The 21,541-nt window shown below is 53.6% G+C and overlaps 1 protein-coding gene across 6 annotated transcripts in view; it reads right to left on the reverse strand.

The window, feature by feature from the left end:
- Positions 1 to 21,541, reverse strand: part of FGD3 (FYVE, RhoGEF and PH domain containing 3) — a 160,400-nt gene that overhangs the window by 58,962 nt on the left and 79,897 nt on the right. For 2 of the 6 annotated variants that reach the window (XM_055271917.2, XM_055271920.2), the window contains 2 exons: positions 5,715 to 5,882; positions 4,409 to 4,910 (listed from right to left, as the gene is read on the reverse strand). In XM_055271917.2, the coding sequence (XP_055127892.1) occupies positions 4,409 to 4,861 (453 nt within the window). In that variant the 5' untranslated portion in view covers positions 4,862 to 4,910; positions 5,715 to 5,882. Of the gene's footprint in view, positions 1 to 4,408; positions 4,911 to 5,714; positions 5,883 to 9,889; positions 9,988 to 14,956; positions 15,231 to 16,994; positions 17,452 to 21,541 lie in introns of those variants that run through there. The other 4 variants (XM_063636245.1, XM_055271922.2, XM_063636247.1 and 1 more) reach the window with 4 other exon arrangements.

Raw genomic sequence — 21,541 nt, forward strand, 5'->3', positions numbered from 1 at the left:
GAGCTACAATTGTTTTAATATTGCTTATTGCTTGTTTAGCTGCTAAAGAAAAAGAAAATACCTCGTGGCTATTAGAATATAGTTTATTCTTTTTTTTTTTTTTTTGAGATGGAGTTTCGTTCTTATTGCCCAGGCTGGAGTGCAATGGTGCAATATCAGCTCACCGCAACCTCCGCCTCCCGGGTTCAAGCGATTCTCCTGCCTCGGCCTCCCAGTTAGCTGGGATTATAGGCATGTGCCACCACACCTGGCTAATTTTGTATTTTTAGTAGAGGCGGGTTTTCTCCATGTTGGTCAGGCTGGTCTTAAACTCCCAACCTCAGGTGATCCACCCACCTTGGCCTCCCAAAGTGCTAGGATTACAGGCGTAAGCCACCGCACCCGGCCAGAATATAGTTTATTCTTTAAGTGTATGGTGTGTACACTTGCCTGGTCCTGTTTATAATTTGGTATCTTACTGCCACACAGTCTATTCTGTCAGTCTTCTGATCTCTATTTTAAGTTTAATGCTGGTCAGTTGTGTGTAAACTACAAAAGTGAGGGAGTAGATAACCAGGCATGTCTGACCTTGCATCCCATCAGGGCTGGGAACTCAAGTTTTTAAGATTTTTCTGGGGTCCCCTTGGCCATGAGGGGGTTTGTTCAGTTGGTAGAGGGCTTAGGATTTTATTTTTAGTTTACAGGGTTAAATAACAATCTATTAGGGAGCCTCAGCCTCCGCTACAGCCTCCTGTGTTATAGTTTTAGCAGATCAGGCCGCTTAAGCTAAAGCATGGGAAAAGGGGAAAGGGGAAAGGAAAGAAAAAGAAAGAGAAGTGGAGTGTCCCAGAAGTGGAGTGGGCGGCCAAGGGCCCTGCTGACTGCTGGCTGCGACCCCTCTGCAGTCTGGCCTCTGGGTGCTCCTGCCCCTTGCCCTTGGTCGCTGTTTGGCCTCCTCGCCCTTGGTCTATCAAATGTCTTCCACAGAGAAGGCGCAAAAAGCTCGCATCCTGAGGCAGCCGCTGGTCACCAGATGGAGCACATTCCCCTACACCTGGGGCCAGACCTCCAGTAATGAACTCTGCTCAAACCTATTTGTGAAAAAAATGCTTTCGTCTTGGATTTGCGTTTTTCACCTTATTCGACAATCTGTTCATTTACAGACTGGATCCTGAGTCCTTGTGACCTACACCTTGGGGCAGAGGCCATGTGAGCCCCTTTCGGCAGCTGCAGGTTAGTGGGGAAATTGCACAAGGCAACTAGCCAGGGTAGCACCCACGGGCAGGGCGACCCAGAATCCCACAGGCAGATTTCCTGCAGGCCCCTGGGCAGGTGGCACAGATCTGAGTCCCTAGCAAAGAAAGAGGCCCTTTCTGCAGCTGGTGGTGGGATGAGGCTGGGGAGGCGTCTGCTCCAGCCTGGGGCCTTCAGATCAGGCCTCAGAGCCCAGGCAATGCGAAGAAGAGGGGAGGTTTCTGATAGCTGCGTGGGGGTTAAGGAATGCTGCCGGGGGTGCTGCCAGGTGGGATGGGGCCACGGGAATAGAGAGGAGAGCACAATTCCTGAGGGACTGGGGGATCCAGCCTCAGAGCGGGAGGGGTGGGGGTGGGGGGACGCTGCAGCAGGGCATGGAGACATCCTAGGTTCTGGTGAGCAAAGTAGGGTGCCCAGGGGGCGCCTTCACAGGGACAGGCCTAGGGGGAAACCAAGGAGAGATGAGGGCTTAGCCTGGAACATCTTGATCCCATGCTCATAACTCAACCCCTCTGTGCCTCGATTTCTGTATTTGTAAAAAAAAAAAAAAAAAAAAGCCCCCACTCTCCAGTTTCCCCATGAACAACGCTGAAAGGACACACAAGCTAGTGGTGTCCCCAACACTCGAGGCCTCACCCCACCATGTACCAAGGACAGGAATGCAAGATGCTAAACGTTTAAGTCTAATTGAGCCTCCATTATTTTACCTAACCTTGAAAGAAACTCCTTTTAAAAACATGAAGGCAGGCCGGGCGTGGTGGTTCAAGCCTGTAATCCCAGCACTTTGGGAGGCCGAGACGGGTGGATCACGAGGTCAGGAGATCGAGACCATCCTGGCTAACATGGTGAAACCCCGTCTCTACTAAAAATACAAAAATTAGCCGGGCATGGTGGCGGGCACCTGTAGTCCCAGCTACTTGGGAGGCTGAGGCAGGAGAATCGCTTGAAGCCGGGAGGCAGAGCTTGCAGTGAGCCGAGACCATGCCACCGCACTCCAGCCTGGGTGACAGAGTGAGACCCCGTCTCAAAAAAACAAAACAAAAAATGAAGGCCAGGGTGGGCTGGGTGGAGAGTCCTCCTGAGAGAGTGTTCCTGAGAGAGTTGGAAGGGGCCAAACCCCTGTTGGTTTAGGTATGCCAGCCCAGCCCTGCCTGCCCCGCTGTGTGGCTCCAGGCCCAGTGCTCCTGCTGTCTCCATGTGAGTGGCAGGTTCATGCCTGACCCAGGCAACCCCACGTCCCCCTGAGAGCTGGGTGATTTCGGGGCCAAGAAGTGTGCTGCTGAAGCGTCCTTAACCTTTCCCCAACGCCTTTCCTGTATTATGTTCCAGCTTGCTTCTGGCTAATTCCTCGCTAATTCCTCACAGCACAGAGCCTGGCTCACTGGCTTCGCGTGTGTTCCCCTCCATCACCCACAACGTCGGACCCCTGTTCTTCCTCAGGGTCGGGTAGAGGAGGCTCCGGGTCCCAAGGATCCTGTGTGGTGCCTCGCCCTGAGGACAGGCCGGTGTATGACAGACTGCACTCTGTCAAGGCACCCCGCGAGGGAGGAGACAAACACATTCCCATCAGTGACGGAAGCACCGGAGTAAGCATTGGAAACTTACTATTGCAGACACCAGGACCTGGGCCTTCCCTACACAAGCCTGGCCCTGTGCACACCCCAGAACCTGAGGGGCCAGGCCTGGGGTCTGCACTGTCCCCAGCACTCAGGAGGCTGGATAGCCTGCTTGGGACACCCCTGGAGCTGTGGGTGGCATGGCCAGGACTCACCAGGCCTTTTGTTGTCTGTGTTCTGATGTGCTGACATCTGGGCCTTTCTGACCCTGGCAGGACTGCCCCTCCCAGGGTAGCCAATTCCTAGAGAGAGTAAAGGCCCAGGCTGCCCTGCAAACTCGCCTTTCCAATGCAGACCAACTGCCACAGAGCTCACACCCACCATCCCTCTATGGGGCCCTCACACTCCGAGCCACATCCCCCTGCCCTCCTCACCCCAGGGCGGGTACCAGACAGCCAGGGACAGCCCCTGTGCCCCAGAACCCAATGAAATGATTCACACCAACCTATCCTCAGCCCGCTTACCCTGCCTTGCCCGTTCCTTCCTGCAGAAACCACATTACCGTCTCAGGCCCACAGTTCCCCCTTGAACCCTCTGCCTCCTGACTGACCCTGGGCTTCCCTGTGGCCCCATGGTGTGGTGTGACATGCCCCTTCCTCTTGGAAACTGAGGATGACAAACCATCTTGTCAATGGCAGTGGTCTCCTGATCCTTCCTACACCTGAGTGATAATAAAGCCTCCATTGAACACAGCCCTGGCCTCATCTCTGCGAAGCTGGCTCACAGTGGTCCAGGCACCGGACTGCCCTTCACCTGCCCAGCCCGTCTCCCAGTGGTCCCCGTGTCAGCCGGCAACATCCCCACCCAGGAGCCCGCAAGCCTGACCTGCAAAATGCTCCCAGGACCTGGTCACTTGGCAACTTACCCAAGCTGTGCCCCCCCATACCCACAGTTTCTCTGAGCCTGAGGCCATCTGCTGCCTCTCCATCTCCCCAAGATCCCAGCACCGAGCCAAGAGCCCTATAAATGCTAATGAGAATGCAAACAAACTCCCTCCATGCAGCCCCATTGTGTTGTGGGAACTGTCTGCTCTGGTCTCCACACTGCACTGTGGGCCTCACAGGTCCTGCCCCACCATGTCCTGAAGAGCACAGGGCACTTGGCCTGTGCCATACCCCATGGGTGACCCTGGCCAGGTACCATGCCCTCTGTGCCTCAGTTTCCCATTGAGGAAAACAGATTCCCCACTCACACTGTCTCCTCCCAGGAGTTTTATAAAGTCGGCAGTGAGCGCTGTGCAAAGGGTGGCTTTGGCAGCACCACCAGTAGGACTGACTATCATACATTCCCAGGGTCGGGAGGTGCCCACTGCGCAGTTGTAGAAACTGAGACTCAGGACTGAGGTCACTGCTCAAGGTGTCAGGTGCCTGGCCTGCCTGGATCTTTCCCACCGGCTTTTCTCAGGCAGACTGCATCCCAGGACCTCCCGTTGCACACAGCACGAGCCTGTGTGCCACATTCCTGGAAACAAGGTGTGGGATGACGCCCACTGAAAATCTCAAACCCCTCCCAAGGAAAGGCCTGCAGCCCGCAGCAGGGACAGAGAAGGGGAAGCCTACCTGGGCCAGGCCAGCATCCTCATCAGTCTTCTGGGGGGTGTTCTCAGGGTCAGGTTCCTCACCCACGTCGCTGTCGGCCTCCTCGTGGGGGGTGACCTTCGGGACCTGGCTGTCCAGGGCCATCTCTGGGTGTGCCCCCAGTACAGTAGGGCTTGGGCCAGCCTCCAAGCCCTCCTCGCAGGGGAAGTTCTCTCCAGCCACACTGGAGGATGGACTGTCAATCCCGCTGTCCCGGTTGGGGATCTTTAAGCTACCACTCAGCTCTCCTGTGGGGCCTGTGTCTAGAGAGCCGTCCCCTGCTGCAGCCGGGCTGCCAGGGTCCCCACAGTGGGCTCTGGGCCCGACAGGGAGCGCCTGAAGCTTCCCTAGGGAGGAACTGCCAGGCCCAGTGTCTGGCATCCGTAGGGCAGCAATGGGTCCTGGAGGGGTTGAGGACCCCCCGCTTGACTCCATCCTTAAAGCTGAGCTCACTGGGCTCAGGTGGAGGCTGGCAAGGGGCTTCCTGTAGGGGAGAAACAAGCCGAAGTCAGTGCTAGCCAGGCATGGACCAGCCCCTTCAGGTGCAACCCCCAAATGCAGCCTCCAGGCAGTACCCTCCGCCCCCCACCCAAAGCCTGGAGCAGGTGGGCTGGGGGCTGTGTGTGAAGTGTGAATGCCCTGGTCAGCTTCAGTTGGGTCTTGTACAGACAGGCTTTTAGAGAACAGAAAATGGAAAATGTTTTGTTTTAAAATTGTTTCTTCTGCATAAAAAAAATCAACCCTGTGGTGTGAAGCTATCTGCTATTCAATAAATTCAAAATAGATGCTCAAGGTAGTGACCATAACCAAAAGGAACACAGTGGCTTCTGTTTATAGCGCATCCGTGGTGCTTTTCAATCCTCTGATACTCCCAGGACATGAGGCCAGTGTCCTCCTCCTCCTCCTCTTCCCCACCACTGCCTTCTGGACAGGTCAGAAAACAGCCCCCAGGGGTCCAGGGTCCCAGCTGTCTTCACTATCTCCCTCAGGGGAGGGCTGGGGCAGGAGGTGCGTCTTGCCAGAGGATGTGGACCAAGGTCTTTGCCCCAAAGCTCCTCCTCCCTCCCGTGCACTGGAGCCACCTCACACTGGCCCACCACACCTCTCATGGACCAAATTCAGGTGTCAATTCTAAGTGCACAGAGAATTCACCGGGTGCCTCTGAGGAGGAGCAAAGGTGAGACGGGCCTAGAGGGAGACTGTCATCCCTCAAAATCATCCTCTTGAACCTAAGACGCAGGTGCTGAGGAGCCTAGGGGCTGCAAGTGGCGGTCACTTATCCCCATACCTGATGCCACCAGCCTTTCCGAGGAGGGTACTGAGGGTCGGCGGGCGCAGGCGCCTGGCTCCGTGCTGGGGTCTGGAGTTGGCCGGCAGGGGCTCACACGCGGTAGATGGTTTCCTTGAAAATCTCTTCCTGGCCCAGCAGGTTCAAAGTAGAGCCATTTAGGAGGTACTGAAAAGACATTAGAAGAGAAAGAAAACCACCTTCTCCAACTGGCATTTGGAGCAGCCAGAGGCCCCGGCTCTGTGGGGGTGTGGAGGAGGGAAGCTCCATGCCACCGCCCAGCATGGTGGACCCCAGGATTGGGGCATGGCCATCTGCACAGTCATATGCTCAGCCCCCAGGCTGGCACACAACGCCTCCAAAAGGGTGGGGCCTGCACCAGCAGCCATGCACTGTCGGGTGGGCAGTGTCTTGCTCGGCTGGAAACTCTGGGGCCAGGGCTGAGCTTGTCCCTTGCCATGCAGCATCCTGCAGCCCAGGGGAAGGGTCACCTTGAACATGCAGGTACTGTCCAGTGTGAGACGAGCCGGTGAGCATCGCCAGGCGCCTCCCCAGCCCACACCTTACACCCTCCCCCAGGCACATACAGAGAGGCTCCCTCAAACACTCACACTGACGGGCTGGCTCACACTCACAGTCACACGCACTCTCACACTCACACTTAGATATTCCTCTGCCAGCAGCTTTACATGCTCCTGCCTCACTTGCTAAGCGGAATAAAGAAGAAGCAGTGAAGAAACAGGCTTCACACTGTGACAGGCACACAGTGAGCTGGCCCTGGCTGCCTTGAGCCGGCAGGTGTGCCTCTGGGCAGGGCGTGGCGCAGGCCTGGGTTCCGGCAGCGTCCCTGTGGCTGTGGATGCCGACCAGCTCCACGGTGGAGCACCCCCACCCCGCACAGGCTCCTGAGTGCTCGCTGTCTTGGGGCAAAACCCCTTTTGAGTGGACGTTTCTTTAAATGACTCTAGAATCGCTCAGGTGGGCATTTATGATTGGCTACTGCCGCATTCCTAACGAATTCAATGGGCGGCAATATTAAGATTTCTAAACAGAAAATACATGTTTTGCTGCATTCTTCTCATAGCACAAGAGATAAACTCAAGTTTCCAGAGGTCAAACATGGCACAGCAATAAAAATACACCGGATGGAATGTGAGCCGTGCTCAGCCTCGGTGTGTTCAAAGGTAGCTGTCTGGTAAGACAGAGCCCCATCTCAGGGGAATTATGCTTCTGGTCAGGATGGAGTAGTAGAAACCAGATTTACTATCACCTGGAACAACAACAACAAAAATGGACAAAACCTACGAAACAACTTTGCAAGGCTCTACACCAAGCAGTAAAACACCGTGGTCCCTGAGAGACGGGAATGAATGAGGCGAGCCCTCCTATTAGCCCAGCTCACTGCCCGGAGACCATTTCTGGGCCATGGATCAGGGAAGGGGAGCCCTGTGGGGCCCACTGGACTCTCTTAGTTGAGAAGACAAAACTGGGAGGCCCAGAAGACTAAGGTGGCCAGAGTCCACAGCATGGAGCCCTGAAGACAAGAGAGCTGCACAGAGAGAGAGAACCCGGAGATCTCAGAGGGGCCGCTCGAGGACCGTTCAGCATGTGTGCGGTGGGGAGAGCACATGAGGCCAGAGAAAGAACTGCCTGCGAGGACCACAGGGAGCTTTCACAGGGCAAGGACATGCCTGTGCCCACCAGCCAGCCCGAAAAGCCCCACAGGTCACAGGGCATTGCGTTGAATACTCAGAGGGTCTTGCTTCAGGAATGATGGATAATTAGCCCTGCAGTGATCACTGCTCTGGTCCCACCTAGCAAATATTAACAAACCTTAACAGGAAGTCCACATGTTTACCCAACTGCATCCGTGAACAAAGCTAAAAAATATTTATAGAACTACAAAAATATCTAGTGCATGGCAAGGTAAAATTCCCATAGTCTGGCATCCAATCAAAAAATCACCAGGCAGAGGCCGGGCGCAGTGGCTCGCGCCTGTGATCCCAGCACTTTAGGAGGCCAAGGCAGATGGATCACTTGAGGTCAGGAGTTTGAGACCAGCCTGGCCAACATGGAGAAACCCTATCTCTACCGAAAATACAAAAATTAGCCAGGCATGGTGGTGCGCGCCTGTAATCCCAGCTGCTCAGGAGGCTGAGGCAGGAGAATTGCTTGAACTCAGGAAGCGGATGTTGCCATGAGCTGAAATTGCACAACTGCACTCCAGCCTGGGCAACAGAGCAAGACTCTGTCTCAAAAAAAAAAAAAATTACCAGGCATAAAAGGGACTATACATAACGAAAAGAAAAAATTCAATATAAACTGACTCATAACTAACACAGATGTTGGAATTAGCAAAAAGGGACATTAAAAACTGCTATCATGTCTGTGTCCTACTATGTTCTAAAATCCAGTAGAGACATGGAGGATGTAAGAAGGCCCACATTAAACTTTCAGAGATGAAAACTACAAAATCTGAGACCAAAAACACACTGGAAGGAATTAAAAACCAATTAGACATTGTAGAAGAAAAACTAGTGAATTTGAAGAGACAGGAACAGAAACTACCCAAAATGAAACACACATACACACAGAGAAACTGAGCAACAGTGAAACGTGGAAAAACTTCAAGTAGTGTAATACATGTGTGATCAGAGTCTCAAAAAGGGGTGGACAGAAAAAATATTTGAGGAAATAATGACAAGTTTTCTAGATTTGATGGAAACTATAAATCTACACATCTAAGAAGCTCAGTGTAAAACAAGCACAAGAAATCCTTGTAGTTAAAACTTTTCCCACATAGAGAACTTCAGGCAAAGAGATCTTCACTGGTGAATTCTACAAACATTTCAGGAAAATAATGATGCTAATTCTACACTTACATCTAATGATCTTTCAGACTTTTTTTTTTTTTTTTTTGAGATGGAGTCTCGCTCTGTCACCCAGGCTGGAGTTCAGTGGCCACAATCTAGGTTCACTGTAACCTCTGCCTCCTGGGTTCAAGTGATTCTCCCACCTCAGTCTCCTGAGTAGCTGGGATTACAGGCACTCACCACCACGCCTGGCTAATTTTTGTATTTTTTTTTTTAGTAGAGATGGGTTTTCACCATGTTGGCCAGGCTGGTCTCGAACTCCTGACCTCAAGTGATCCTCCCACCTCAGCCTCCCAAAGTGCTGGGATTACAGGCATGAGCCGCCACGTCCAACCAGATCTTTCAGAACATTTTTAAAAAGGGAATAGAATACAGATGAATCTAGAAATAATTATGCTGGACGAAAGGAGCCACAGAAGACCTACCGTGTTTTCTCATTAGTACAGAATTCTAGGAAGTGCAAAGTAGCCTATGGTGCTAGGAAGCAGATCAGTTGGGTGCCTGGAAGGAAAGGGAGGGGCTGTGGGGTTGGTGAGGGGGAGGGGGTGGGTGGGTGGAGGGGGCTGGGGAGGTGGGGAGTGCTTACAAAGGAGCACAAGAGCTTTGCGGAATGTTGCACACATACTCATTACCTTGATTGTGGTGATAATTTCACGAGCATACCCCTATGTCAAAGTTTATCCAACTGTACACTTTAAACATATGCATCAATGGTACGCCAAGTATACTTCAAAGGGCTGATCGAGAAAAATCCTACCCTAGCCAGGTGTGGTGGTGGGCTCCTATAATCCCAGCTGCTGGAAAGGCTGAGGTAGGAGAATCGCTTGAAGGCCGGAGGCGGAGGTTGCAGTGAGCAGAGATCTCGCCACTGCACTCCGGCCTGGGGGAAAGAGCCAGATTCTGTCTCAAAAAAAAAAAAAAAAAAAAAAAAAAAGGCCGGGTGCGGTGGCTCACGCTTGTAATCCCGGCACTTTGGGAGGCTGAGGCGGGCAGATCACGAGGTCAGGAGATCGAGACCACAGTGAAACCCCGTCTCTACTAAAAATACAAAAAATTAGCCGGGCGTGGTGGCGGGCGCCTGTAGTCCCAGCTACTCGGAGAGGCTGAGGCAAGAGAATGGCATGAACCCAGGAGGCGGAGCTTGCAGTGAGCCGAGATTGTGCCACTGCACTCCAGCCTGGGCGACAGAGAGAGACTCCATCTCAGAAAAAAAAAAAAGAAAAGAAAAATCCCAACCCTTATCGCCTTTGAACTGTACAAACTTGGTGAGTTTCAGACATTCCTGAGCATCGTTTTCCTTACCACAGAAGGGAGGATGGATCATGATGGATCATGAGGAGAGGTGAGGAGGTGTGTGGTTGCAGCCTGGGAGGCTCAAGCAGCCCGGATCCCCGGATATCCTGTCCAGAGGAGAGGGGTGCACTGTGCTCATCGGAGGCCCTTAAATCACTCCCATCTTGGAAGGGCTTTTGTCCAAGAGCAGATGAACCAAAACAAATGAAGGACACTCACTTCCAGCTTTGCGTTTGCAACTCTGTATTGCAAACACCTGTGTTATGGATCCTGTCAGTACCCCCCAACTCACGCACTGAAGTCCTAGCCCCCAGTACCTCAAAATGAAAGCATGTTTGGAGACAGGGTCTTTACAAAGGTAATCAAATTAAAAGCGAGGTTTTTAGGGTGCCCTTGGTGGGGGCAACCTGGGTTGAGGAGCCCCTAATTGTCACTTCATTTCCTTCTATTCTGTTGCAGGTACTTTTTACAGAGTATGCGTTGTTTTAAAATAAAAGAGGTAATGAGAACAGAAAACAAAGGGAGCTGGATAGAGGGGCAGGAGAGGGATGAGCTACTTTGGGAAGTGTAGCTGGGCAGAGCCCCTCTGCGGCCAAAGGCTTTGCCAGCAGCAACCCTCCTGGGCTGGTGTGGCCACTGCCTGGACTTCAAGGCACAGGTGCACACACACATGCATAAACAAACGCAAATGTGCACATACATACACATGTGTGCACATGTATGCTGAAAAACAAAAAGACCTTTATCTGAGGAATGCCAGCCCCTTTATATAATCAGGCATTCAGAGGCGCTGGAATGCAACACAGTCATGTGTCACTCCCCATCGAGCAAAATAGGTCCCTCCTGAAACCACTTGCTGTGCAGGCTTGAGACTAACAGATGCCAAGTAGCCCTAAAATGCCACATTCCCTGTAGTTCAACAGTGGCTGGCCAATCACTAACCAGTGTTATTTCTGTGAACCAATGAGAGTTCCTGATGAACAACGGTCACCACCCCCTCTCCTGGTCCATCCTTTCTTTTCTTTAAACACTTGAGCCTCTCTTTTGTTCTCCAGACATTCCTTGAGGCAACTTGGAAGTGTCTCCCTGGCTGCAGTCCTCAACCTTGTGCTTGAATAAACTCTCTTTAGACTGTATTCTGATTCTCTTGATTATTTTAGGTTGACAATGCATACACACATATAACACAAGTACACCCATGCACACCCATGCACAGGGTCAGTGCTGAGCCCTTTCTCACATTCGCAGGGGACGTTTCTGTCCTTCATATGAGGACACTGAGGCTCAGAGAGGCTGGCCCTGGCACACAGGTGCTGGAAGCCCCTGGGCTTGGGTCACTCTGGTCTGCCCAGGGCTATGCCTACGTTTCCACAGTGGCACTGGGGGAGCCGAGGTCAGTTCTCGGTATCCAGCCACCCCAGCTCTCCCTTTAGGAAGCCCTGAGCTGCCTGAGGTGAGCAAGGCTGGAGCTGCTGACCCAGGTGAGCCGTGTCCACTGTGGACTCAGCCAGGGAACGGGTCCCAGACGCTCAGGGCTGCCACCACGTAGCACGAGGAAATCCACAAACCTGAAGAAATTTAGAATGCCCCAGAATCCAGGGCGTCCTAGAACTGTTCATGTGTCTCCATCGCAGCCAGTGAGCAGGGGGATGAAGTGCTCTGGCCCCCGTCCTGTGTCCTTCCACAGTGCAGCGGCCCCCCAGATAGGCAGGGCTGGTCCCACAGATGAGCCACCAGTCTGCCTACCACCCAGCTCTACCTGCCACCAGATGTCCCTTCCCGGGGGCCGTGCGGGAGTCCTCCCCCCCATCTGAAAGAAACCCACCACTGCACCTGTCCACTGTGCCGCCTGGAACCTAGCAGGCAGGGACCTCCCCTGTCCTGTCGCTGGAGTGGCCCAGTGGCCCAGTGGCCCCTGGCACACAGGAGGCTCCATAACAACAGCATGTTATGTGGGGGAGCAACAAACGCATTAGCGGTGGTTTTTAAACTGCCTGTATATTCTTTGATGCCCCTTCAATCTAAAAGCGGACTCTGACATCCCTCCCCTAAATACAGAGCCCGTAAGAGACTTGCTGTAACTAGAGAGGGCAGCATGCGGGAGGCCAGGTCAGGAGGGAAGACAGCTCCGGGCCCTCACCCTTGGAAGCCAGCACCTCACTGTGAGGGAGCCTTGGCCACTCAGAGAGGCATGCGGGGGCATCCCTGCCGACAGCAGGTGGCAGCCAGGCCTGAAGCCTTTGGGGGAAGCCTTTGCAATGGGTCCCAGCCCTGTGGGCGAGAGCCGCCCACTGCACCCGGGTGGCCCAGAATCATGAGGGATGATGACGACAAGATCTCCCTTGTGGGTTACCCTGCGATAGAGAATCCAGGCAATACTGTAAGTGCCTCTAGGTGATACAAGAAACCATGTGAACTGCCTATATCTGCTGGTCCCCATATGGCTTCTCCCTGGCTTAACTTTGGTGCCTTGAGGTCCCAAACCCACTGAGGCCACCCACACTGAGCAAGACCCAGGGCACCCTGGCCATGCCCAGGTGTAATGGCCAGTGGCAGTCAATTAAAGCCACCAGGCTGGGAGCAATGGCTCACGCCTGCAATCCCAGCACTTTGGGAGGCCGAGGCACTTTGGGAGACCTCCACCTGAGGTCAGGAGTTCGAGACCAGCCTGACAAATATGGTGAAACCCCATCTCTACTAAAAATACAAAAATTAGCTGGGTGTGATGGCTTGCATCTGTAGTCCCAGCTATTCTGGAGGCTGAGACAGGAGAATTGCTTGTACCCATGAGGCGGAGGTTGCAGTGAGGAGATCACACCACTGTACTCCAGCCTGGGCCACAGAGCAGAACTCCGTGTCAAAAAAAAAAAAGAAAGAAAGAAAAAAGAAAAGAAAACAAAAATTAAAGCCACCTTGTGACCTAGAGGTGCCTGGAAGCCCAGAGTAATTACCTTGGGGTCTCAGCCTGGGAAATGCCCTGTCTGCTGTGGGCGTGGATGGAGGGGGAGTCTCCATCATCTCTGCTGAGAACTCAGTGAGGTGCCACATGCTCCTGAATTGGGGTGGTGGTCAGAGGGACCTCGGAGAGGGCAGGAGGTGAGGGCAAGCTGAGCAGGGAGAAGAGGAGGTGGATCAACGCAGCAGCTCCCCGTTTGCAGTCATGCCATGAGCAGACACTCACAAATATGGCTCACACTGCCACCTTTACAAGTTACTTCTACTGTTTAAGACTGTATAAGTCTTCATGACCCATAGCCCTGGCATGACGCTGTGACTGTGGACTGGGAGAACAGGCTGGACAGCCTGGGATCGGGGGCTGGTGGGTGGGGAATGTCTACCTCCCCCAAGGATGCAGCAGCTTTTCTTAGGGCAACCACATTTACTCCAACACCAGTTTCCCATGTGAGTCCATCTAGTCAAGAATGTTTCCCCCAAAAGGTTTGAAAGCAGGGTCTTAAACAGGTATTTGTACACCCACATACATAGCAGCATTCCCTACAATAGCCAAAGGGTGGAAGCCCCTCAAGTGTCCATCCCTAGATACCTGGATAAAGAAAAGGTGGCCTCTCCATAGAACAGAATCATGTTCAGCCTTAAACAGAAGGAGGCTGGGCGCAGTGGCTCACGCCTGTAATCCCAGCACCTTGGGAGGCCGAGGTGGGCCGATCACAAGGTCAAGAGATCGAGACCAGCCTGGTCAACATGGTGAAACCCTGTCTCTACTAAAAATACAAAAATTAGCTGGGCATGGTGGTGCATGCCTGTAGTTTCAGCTACTCGGGAAGCGGGTCAGGAGAACAACTTGAACCTGGGAGGCAGGGGTAGCAGTCAGCCAAGATCGCGCCACTGCACTCCAGCCTGGTGACAGAGTGAGACTCCATCTCATAAATAAATAAATAAACCAGAAGGAAATTCTGACCCATGCCACAACAGGGGTAGACCCTGAGGACATTATGCTAAGTGAAATAAGCCAGGCACAAAGGGACAAATCCTGTGTGATTCCACCTACGTGAGGTCCTAGAGGAGTCAAATTCACAGAGACAGAAACCAGAATGGTGGCTGCCAGGGCCAGGGGAGGGAATGGAGAGGGTTTAACAGGGACAGAGTTTCAGATTGGGAAGGTGAAGACGCTCTGGAGATGGATGGCGGTGATGGTTGCACAGCAATGTGAATGTGCTGAGGGCACTGTACTGATCACTTAAAAACGATGAAGGAGGCTGGGCACGGTGGCTCATGCCTGTAATCCCAGCACTTTGGGAGGCCAAGGCGGATGGATCACCTGAGGTCAGGAGTTCAAGACCAGCCTGACCAATATGGTAAAACCCCCTCTTACTAAAAATACAAGAAATTAGCTGGGCTTGGTGGCGGGCGCCTGTAATCCCAGCTACTTGGGAGGCGAAACAGAAGAATCACTTGAACCCGGGAGACGGAGGTTGCACTGAGCTGAGATGGCTCCACTGCACTCCAGCCTGGGAGACAGAGTGAGACTCCATCCCAAAAAAAAAAAAAAAAGATGAAGGTGCTGTGTTTTAGGTTATGTGTATTTTACTGCCATTTTTAAAAAGAAAACTTTTTTAAAGGTATGCAGAAGATTCTTATGAGAAGTTTTTTGAATTTGCACCAATATGACAAGGTGTGAAGGGCAAGGCCCTGCACCAGGCCAGCCTCCTTGTCAACCTCCCTGCCCAGCTGGGGATGTCCAGGGGAGGCGGGATCGTTAGTATCCCTTTCTGAGACTGCAGAGCTCAGCCCCCATTCACGCACTCTTGCCCTCCTTCCTTGGTCCACATGCACAGCCACCACTGCTCCTCAGAAGACTGGCACCCTGGGCAGAGGCCTCATACAGACTCCCAGGTGGGGTGGGCCCCGGGCAGGGCCCACGGGTGCAGCCTCCAGGCCTGAGTCTGTGGTGCCCCACCTGGAGGGTGGGGCTGGGGGACAGCACACCTTGTGGCACAGAGCAGGGGACCCTGTTCTGGAGGGCTGGGATTATTGTTAGGAGTTCAATACTTGCTTTCGGGGAAATGCAGCAACCATTTGCCTTTGGACTACTTTCCTGGGACCAGGGACACTCACCAGGAGGCAGCAAGCTCAGAAGGAGGGAGTGGGGAAGTTCATGTGTGGGGACAGAGGCACCACGGGCACAGGTTCGTGTCACTAGGCAGCAGGCAGCTTGTCTCCAGACCCAGACGTGGCTACACCCATTTCACACAGAGCCTGCCCTGCACTGTCCTTGCAGCCAGCCAGATCCAACCGCGGTAGGCTCATGTCCCTGTCTCCCTCCTCAGACAATGGGCCCCTTGTCACCTACCAGGACCCACAATATCTGTAGAAGAGAAGGCAGCACATGGGGAGAAATGTAAGGGATGAATGAAGGTCCTCGTAACCTGTTTCCTTCCCGACTGGCTCAGTCCCCAAGGCTGACGGTCGTCCTGGGCCAGGGACAGGCAGGCATCACAGAGCCTGGCGCTGCTCTTCCTCCTGTCCTTGTTCATTGTTTTCGGCACATGCTTGCCTCCAAGCCTCCTTGTTCCACAAGTCCAGTCTCATCCTTGTCTAGGTTTCACACCTGCCCAGCACTGCCCTTACTGAGGGGCCTCAGTTTCCTTATCTGTAAACCAGGCTCCTGATAGACCCATCGGGGCAGGTGCGGAGGATGCATTGGGAGCTCCCAGCATATGCACCAGTGACTCCCAGGTCACTCTTCTAGCCCAGGGACTAACCTGGGAGTCCTCAAGGGCCACAGGCCAGGAAGGTCAGGCCCGTCCTCGGACAGTGGTGAGGCTTCTCAAGAAAAGGTCATCTCAGCTCTAACCTCTGTACAACACAGCTGCAGGCCTCTGTGTGCAGGGCACTCGGCCTGATGTCACTTCAAGGGGTCTTGCACACTTCATGGTGCTGGTTTTGTGTAGACATAGACCTCCGCCCCCTGAGGAGTGGAACTGGGGCCTCCTCCGGCCTCCTGTAACAGCCCAGCTGGGGACAAACCACTTCCTCCCTTTCACATCCAGCCGGCCAGCCCCACCCAGCTCTGGGGCCACTGAGCAAGTTGTGAAGATTTGTACTAGGCTCAGTCAGACACTTTGCAGGCTGGGGGGCCTAGGGCAAGTCAGCTGTGTGCCTTGGTTTCCTCCCCTGCAAGAATGGCTGACCAGCGCCCGCCCTGGGCATTGGCAAGCACTGATCTGAATGGCAGCGGCACCTGCTGAGCACGTCCAGCCCCGAACTACACTGAGCCTGGCACGACTCAGTCACCACTTTACAGATGAGTGTGGCCATGCTGTGTGACCCGAACATGCCCCTGCCCCTCGGGCCCCCTCTGCACAGTGGGCACAATCACGGTGACATCGGGTTGTGCCGCCACTGCCGCTAGGACCCTGCCATCAGTCCATGCACCTCTTGAGGTGGCCCCACCACTGTCCCACACTGCCAGGCACAGCACAGGGTGCTGAGGAGGCTTTGATGGGCGCAGCACTCCTTCCTCATAGCCCCATGCTACGCAGGCCCGCATCTGCTAATATCTAAACTGCAGAGTGCAGAGGAAGCTTCTGGAGCCACACTGTGTGGGAAAGCCTAGCCCCCAGGACACGTCTGGGACCACCCTCCTCTGTTCAGGCAGAGGAAGGCTCGCACTACCCCCTGACCCCCAGGCCTGGGTGACATGAGAGGAGCTGGCCGTGGTCTCGATGCCCTGGCTGGTGTGCTGCCAGCCGATGGGCAAAGGCTCCCTGCATCTGGTCAGCCTTGGACCCGGGCCCCTGCCAGGCTTCGATGGGGACACAGGCAGGCACCGTTCATCTTGTGAGAGCCTAAGCCGCCCCTAGACGATAGGCAACACTGTCCCAGCACTCGGCAGTTTACAAAGGCTTTTCACACTTGCCATTCAAGGCCCACAATAACTCTGAATTCTTACACATCATGCTACAGGAACCCAGAGAAAGACAACAGAACAAAAACAAGACACCATTCCGTGCCACCACAGCCACTTCCTGCCTTGAAAACATCCATCTCCCTCAAATGGCTCCTGCCCTGAATGTTCCTACCACCCCAAAGTTCCACAAAAGCAGTTAGGATCTTGGGGCTCGGCCAACACCTCAGGACCAACCCCACTCACCTGTCTTCTAAAGGCGAGCGAGTTTCTCCTCTGGGCTGAACTTCGTGCAATAGCGAAACACAACTTCCTTTTTTCTAATTTTCGCAATATGGGTCACAACATGATGGTGCATTTGCATTTCCGCATCATTACGCTGGGTGAGAAGAGCTTGGCTCGCTGGTTCTAGAAGGTGCAACTTGCAGGGTGGCGGGGGCACTGGCAAACAAATATGCAATCCACAGCTCTCCACTGACCAGGTGCTTGGCTCACAGCTGTGGCAGCCGTGCTGGTTTAAAGGGCTGCGCACAGAGGACCCACAACCACCATCCTCCTGCTTCTGCTGGGTGGACTTTTGTGAGTAGATCTGCTGTGTAGATCTTCAGGGAGGAGGGGCCCAGCAGGGAGTGAGGGGGCCGGCCCTAGACCAGACAAGCCCAGAGCGAGCCCAGAAACACACCATCAGAGGCTTCCTCAGACCCTCTTGGTTGGGAACAATGAAATGGCCACAAGTTAGAAGGTGAAGAGGCCCCTCACAAACAGATATTTCAAGATGCTCCTGGGAGACCTGACCCACGAGGGCTGCTCCAACAGGCCCAGCAGCTGCCCCGCTGAGCAGCCTCACCAGGAGAGCACCCTCATTGTTTTAGGGAGAGAATCAATAAATAATAACACCAGGTCCTGAAGGGCTTAGCGTGCAAAGTCTGACTCAATTTTAATAATGCTTGTTAATCCAGCCTTAAATTCATTTTTTTTAAAGCAATTTCTCACCTGGGCATGGTGGCTCATGCCTGAAATCCCAGCACTTTGGGAGGCCGAGGAGGGAGGATCACTTGAGGTCAAGAGTTTGAGACCAGTCCGGCCAACTTGGTGAAACCCTGTCTCTACTAAAAATACAAAAATCAGCTGGGCGTTGTGACGCATGCTTGTAATCCCAGCTACTAGGGAGGCTGAGGCGGGAGGACCACTCGAACCCCAGAGGTAGAGGTTGCAGTGAACTGAGATTGCACCACTGCACTCCAGCCTGGGGGACAGAAAGAGACTCTGTCTCAATAAAAATAAAAGAATAAATAAATAAATAAATAAATAAAAAGCAATTTCTCTGGGCCTCAGTTTCCCTGTGCCAGGTACTGCCGCAGGTGCCCTGTGGATGGTTGCTCATCGGGCCCCTTCATGCCCCTGTGGCATATGGTTATCCCTGTCTGACAACAGGGAAACTGAGGCTCGGGACACAGTGGTGTGCCCGCCCCCCCAAAAGCTAAAGGCCAAGGTGATGTGGAGTTTGTCCCCAAGTTCCCTGCCTGTGTAAGGATGCAGAACTACACCCAGCCGTGACAAGGATGGGGTGGACAGTGTCACCTGAGCTCGGACACATGGGTGCTGTGGCCTCAGCCACATCCCTGAACTTCTTCTTCTTCTTCTTCTTTTTTTTTTTTTTTTTTTTGAGATGGAGCCTCACTCTGTGGCCCACGCTGGAGTGCAGTGGCGCAAAGTCAGCTCATTTCAACCTCCACCTTCTGGTTTCAAAGATTCTCCTGCCTCATCTTTCTGAGTAGCTGGGATTATAAGTGCCCACCACAATGCCCAGCTAATTTTTTGTATTTTTAATAGAGACTGGGTTTCACCATGTTAGCCAGGCTGGTCTCAACTCCTGACCTCAGGTGACCTGTCTGCCTCAGCCTCCTAAAGTGCTGAGATTACAGGCATGAGCCACCACGCCCAGCCATTGATGAACTTCTTGAAGCCTCCATTCTTCCTCCATGAAATAGAGAAAATGTGGATGCATGTGGTGGAGTTTTTGTGAGAAATGAGGGCTTTGCCCATGGTAGGTACTCAAGGGATCCCAGCCACCGACATTTGAATCACCGTTGCTGTGCTGTCAATGCCCGGGCCCTGGAGTCTTGGCTCCTGCTCCCTGAGGAGGCAGCCCTGGACCATCCAGATGCTTCCAGCCCAGGCCAGGAAGGACAGTGGTGCCTGCCACCACCAGCTGGTTCAGCCTTCTCCTCTACAGATGTCCCCTGTGCCAGAAGGCCAGCAGTAGGGTCCCATTAGGACCAGGGACACAAACCCAGGTCCACTAGGAATACACAACTGTTGTCCTAGGAATACACAACTGTTGTCCTAAGAAGGTCAAGATAAATTCTGGCAGCACAGCAGCAGGCTGGCTGTGATGACCTGAAAGGTGAGGGGTTGAGGAACAAAAAGAGGATGGGGAGGGGTTTGTGGCTTGAAAGTAGAACTGAGGCCAAGTGTCCTGTCGTCCCTGGTGGGGGTGAGTGGGAGGAAGTAGTGCCTCCACCTGGGAGTGACATCATTCAAAAAGAAACATGTTTGTGGCAGCCAGCCCCCCAATGGCCCAGTGATTATCAACTGCTGGTTATCTGCCTCTCCCACTGTGAATAGAGCTGACCTGTGGACACTACTGTACAATAGGACATTACAGAAATGATGAAGGTGACTTCCAAGGCCAGGCCATACATAACACTGCAGCTTTTGCCTTTCCTTCCTGAATCACTCACTCTGGGGGAGCTGGCTGCCACGTTGTGAGGATGCTCAAGCAGCCCTGCAGAGAGGCCCATGCGGAGAGGAACTGAGGCCCCCAGCCAATAGCCAGCAACAACTTGTGATGTGTGAATGTGTCACCTTGAAAATGATCCTCAGTTTCAGTCAGGCCTTCAGATGACACTGCAGTCCCAGCCACTATCTGTAGCTTCATGAGAGATCCCCAAGCCATAGCCAAGCCACACCCCAATACTGACCCATCAAAACTAAAGAGTTAAGTGTTTCCTGTTGTTTTAAAGTGATGTAGTATTTTCATCAGGAAAAAGGGCAAGGGATGACCTGAAGTTGGGGAATGGTGGGATCAGCCCACAGTGGAGAAGCGACCACCAGGAAGTATCAACACATATTCCAATTTCTCTGACCAATTATTTCACTCATGTTCCAATGGCTCAAATGAGTCCTCTACCCTGGAGGGCTCCTGGTGACAACGGAGGGCTGCTGGGGGCCACAGTGACAATCCATTGGTGCTATTCAATCTCAAAGCCCTTGAATAACTTTGTGGAGTCAGAGGCTCTGCAGAGAAGGCCCTGTGCCTCCAGTGTCCCTTAGCCTGTCCCTCAGGGGTGCTGTTCATCCTCCCCCAGGTGGCTCACTTCATGAGGGGTGGGCGCCTCTGATGAGAAAGGGGGTTTCCCCAGGACTTCTGCTTTGTCCCAGGGACCCCCAGCCCTGTCTTCCAGGAAAGCTGGCCATGGCCGGGCAGAGGAGCTCTGAAGTCCAGGACCCAGAGGGTCTGTGTGGGACCACAGAGGCCAGGATGGAGAAAGTTTATGGGCAGAGAACTGTCAACTAGGGGGAGTGCCCGCCCACCAGGAGAGAGGCCCAGGGGGAGCACCCCACTAGGAGAGAGGCCTGGAGGAGCACCCACTCACCAGGAGAGAGCCCCATGGGGAGCACCCACTCACCAGGAGAGAGGCCTGGGTGGAGGGCCCACCCACCAGGAGAGAGGCCCAGGGAGATCACCCACTAGGAAAGAGGCCAAGGGGGAACACCCACTCACCAGGAGGGAAGCCCAGGGTCTCTACCCTGTTCAGCATCCCCTGGCCTAATTTCCCTCAGCTGGCCTAGGGGCTCTTCCCTGGTGGGTGAGTGCTCTCCCTGGGCCTCTGTCCTGGTGGGTGAGTGCTCCCCATCTGACTGCAAGGAACAGAGCCTCCACAACTCTCCCATTGCCAGCACTGGACTATGACTAAGCCTGGGACTGTTACGGCAGCCAGCTGGCCCTGGCTGTTACACCCCATTCCTTCCCAGGGTTGCTACCAGTTTATCTGCTGTGGGGGAAAGTGTCCACCTGACATCTAGTAGTGACACTTGGGGTGCATTTTTTCAGGGAAGCCATCTTACCCATGGTGATTCTGCAGCCTTTGAATGGAAGGTTTAAGGAGGAAGGCAGCTCATATTTACCAAGCACACAGCATAAGGCAAACCCTGCTCTGGGCTGGTTTATGGGTGACATGAGGACGTGGGGATAGGAAGAGTCCTCATGGGGGAATGAGGACATGGAGATGGGGGACTTGGGGACACGAGGGATATGGAGATATGCAGACATGGGGACATGACGACAGGATGTAGAGGACATGAGGATATGGGCATTTTGGGACACGAGAGCATGGGAAGTGGAGGTCATGGAGACATGGGGACGTGAGGATAAGTGGACATGGGAACCTGAAGACATAGGGACATGAGGACATGAGGACACGGGGACATGACATGAGAAAATGGGGAAAGGGACATGGAGACATGAAGAATATGGAGACATGGGGCATGAGGACATGGAGACATGGGGATATGGAGACATGGGAACACAGGGACTCGGGGACGTGAGGGATATGGGGACATGAAGAATATGGAGATGTGGAGGTTATGGGGACATGAGGAATGAGAACACGGAGACATGAGGAATGTGGAGCCACATGGACATAGAGAAGTGAGGGCATGGGTGTACAGGGGACGTGGGGACGTGTGGTCTTGGAAACATGGGGGAATGGGGACACAAGGACATAGGA

This window comes from Symphalangus syndactylus, chromosome 3, assembly GCF_028878055.3.
Source record: "Symphalangus syndactylus isolate Jambi chromosome 3, NHGRI_mSymSyn1-v2.1_pri, whole genome shotgun sequence".
Taxonomy (NCBI): Eukaryota; Metazoa; Chordata; class Mammalia; order Primates; family Hylobatidae; genus Symphalangus; species Symphalangus syndactylus.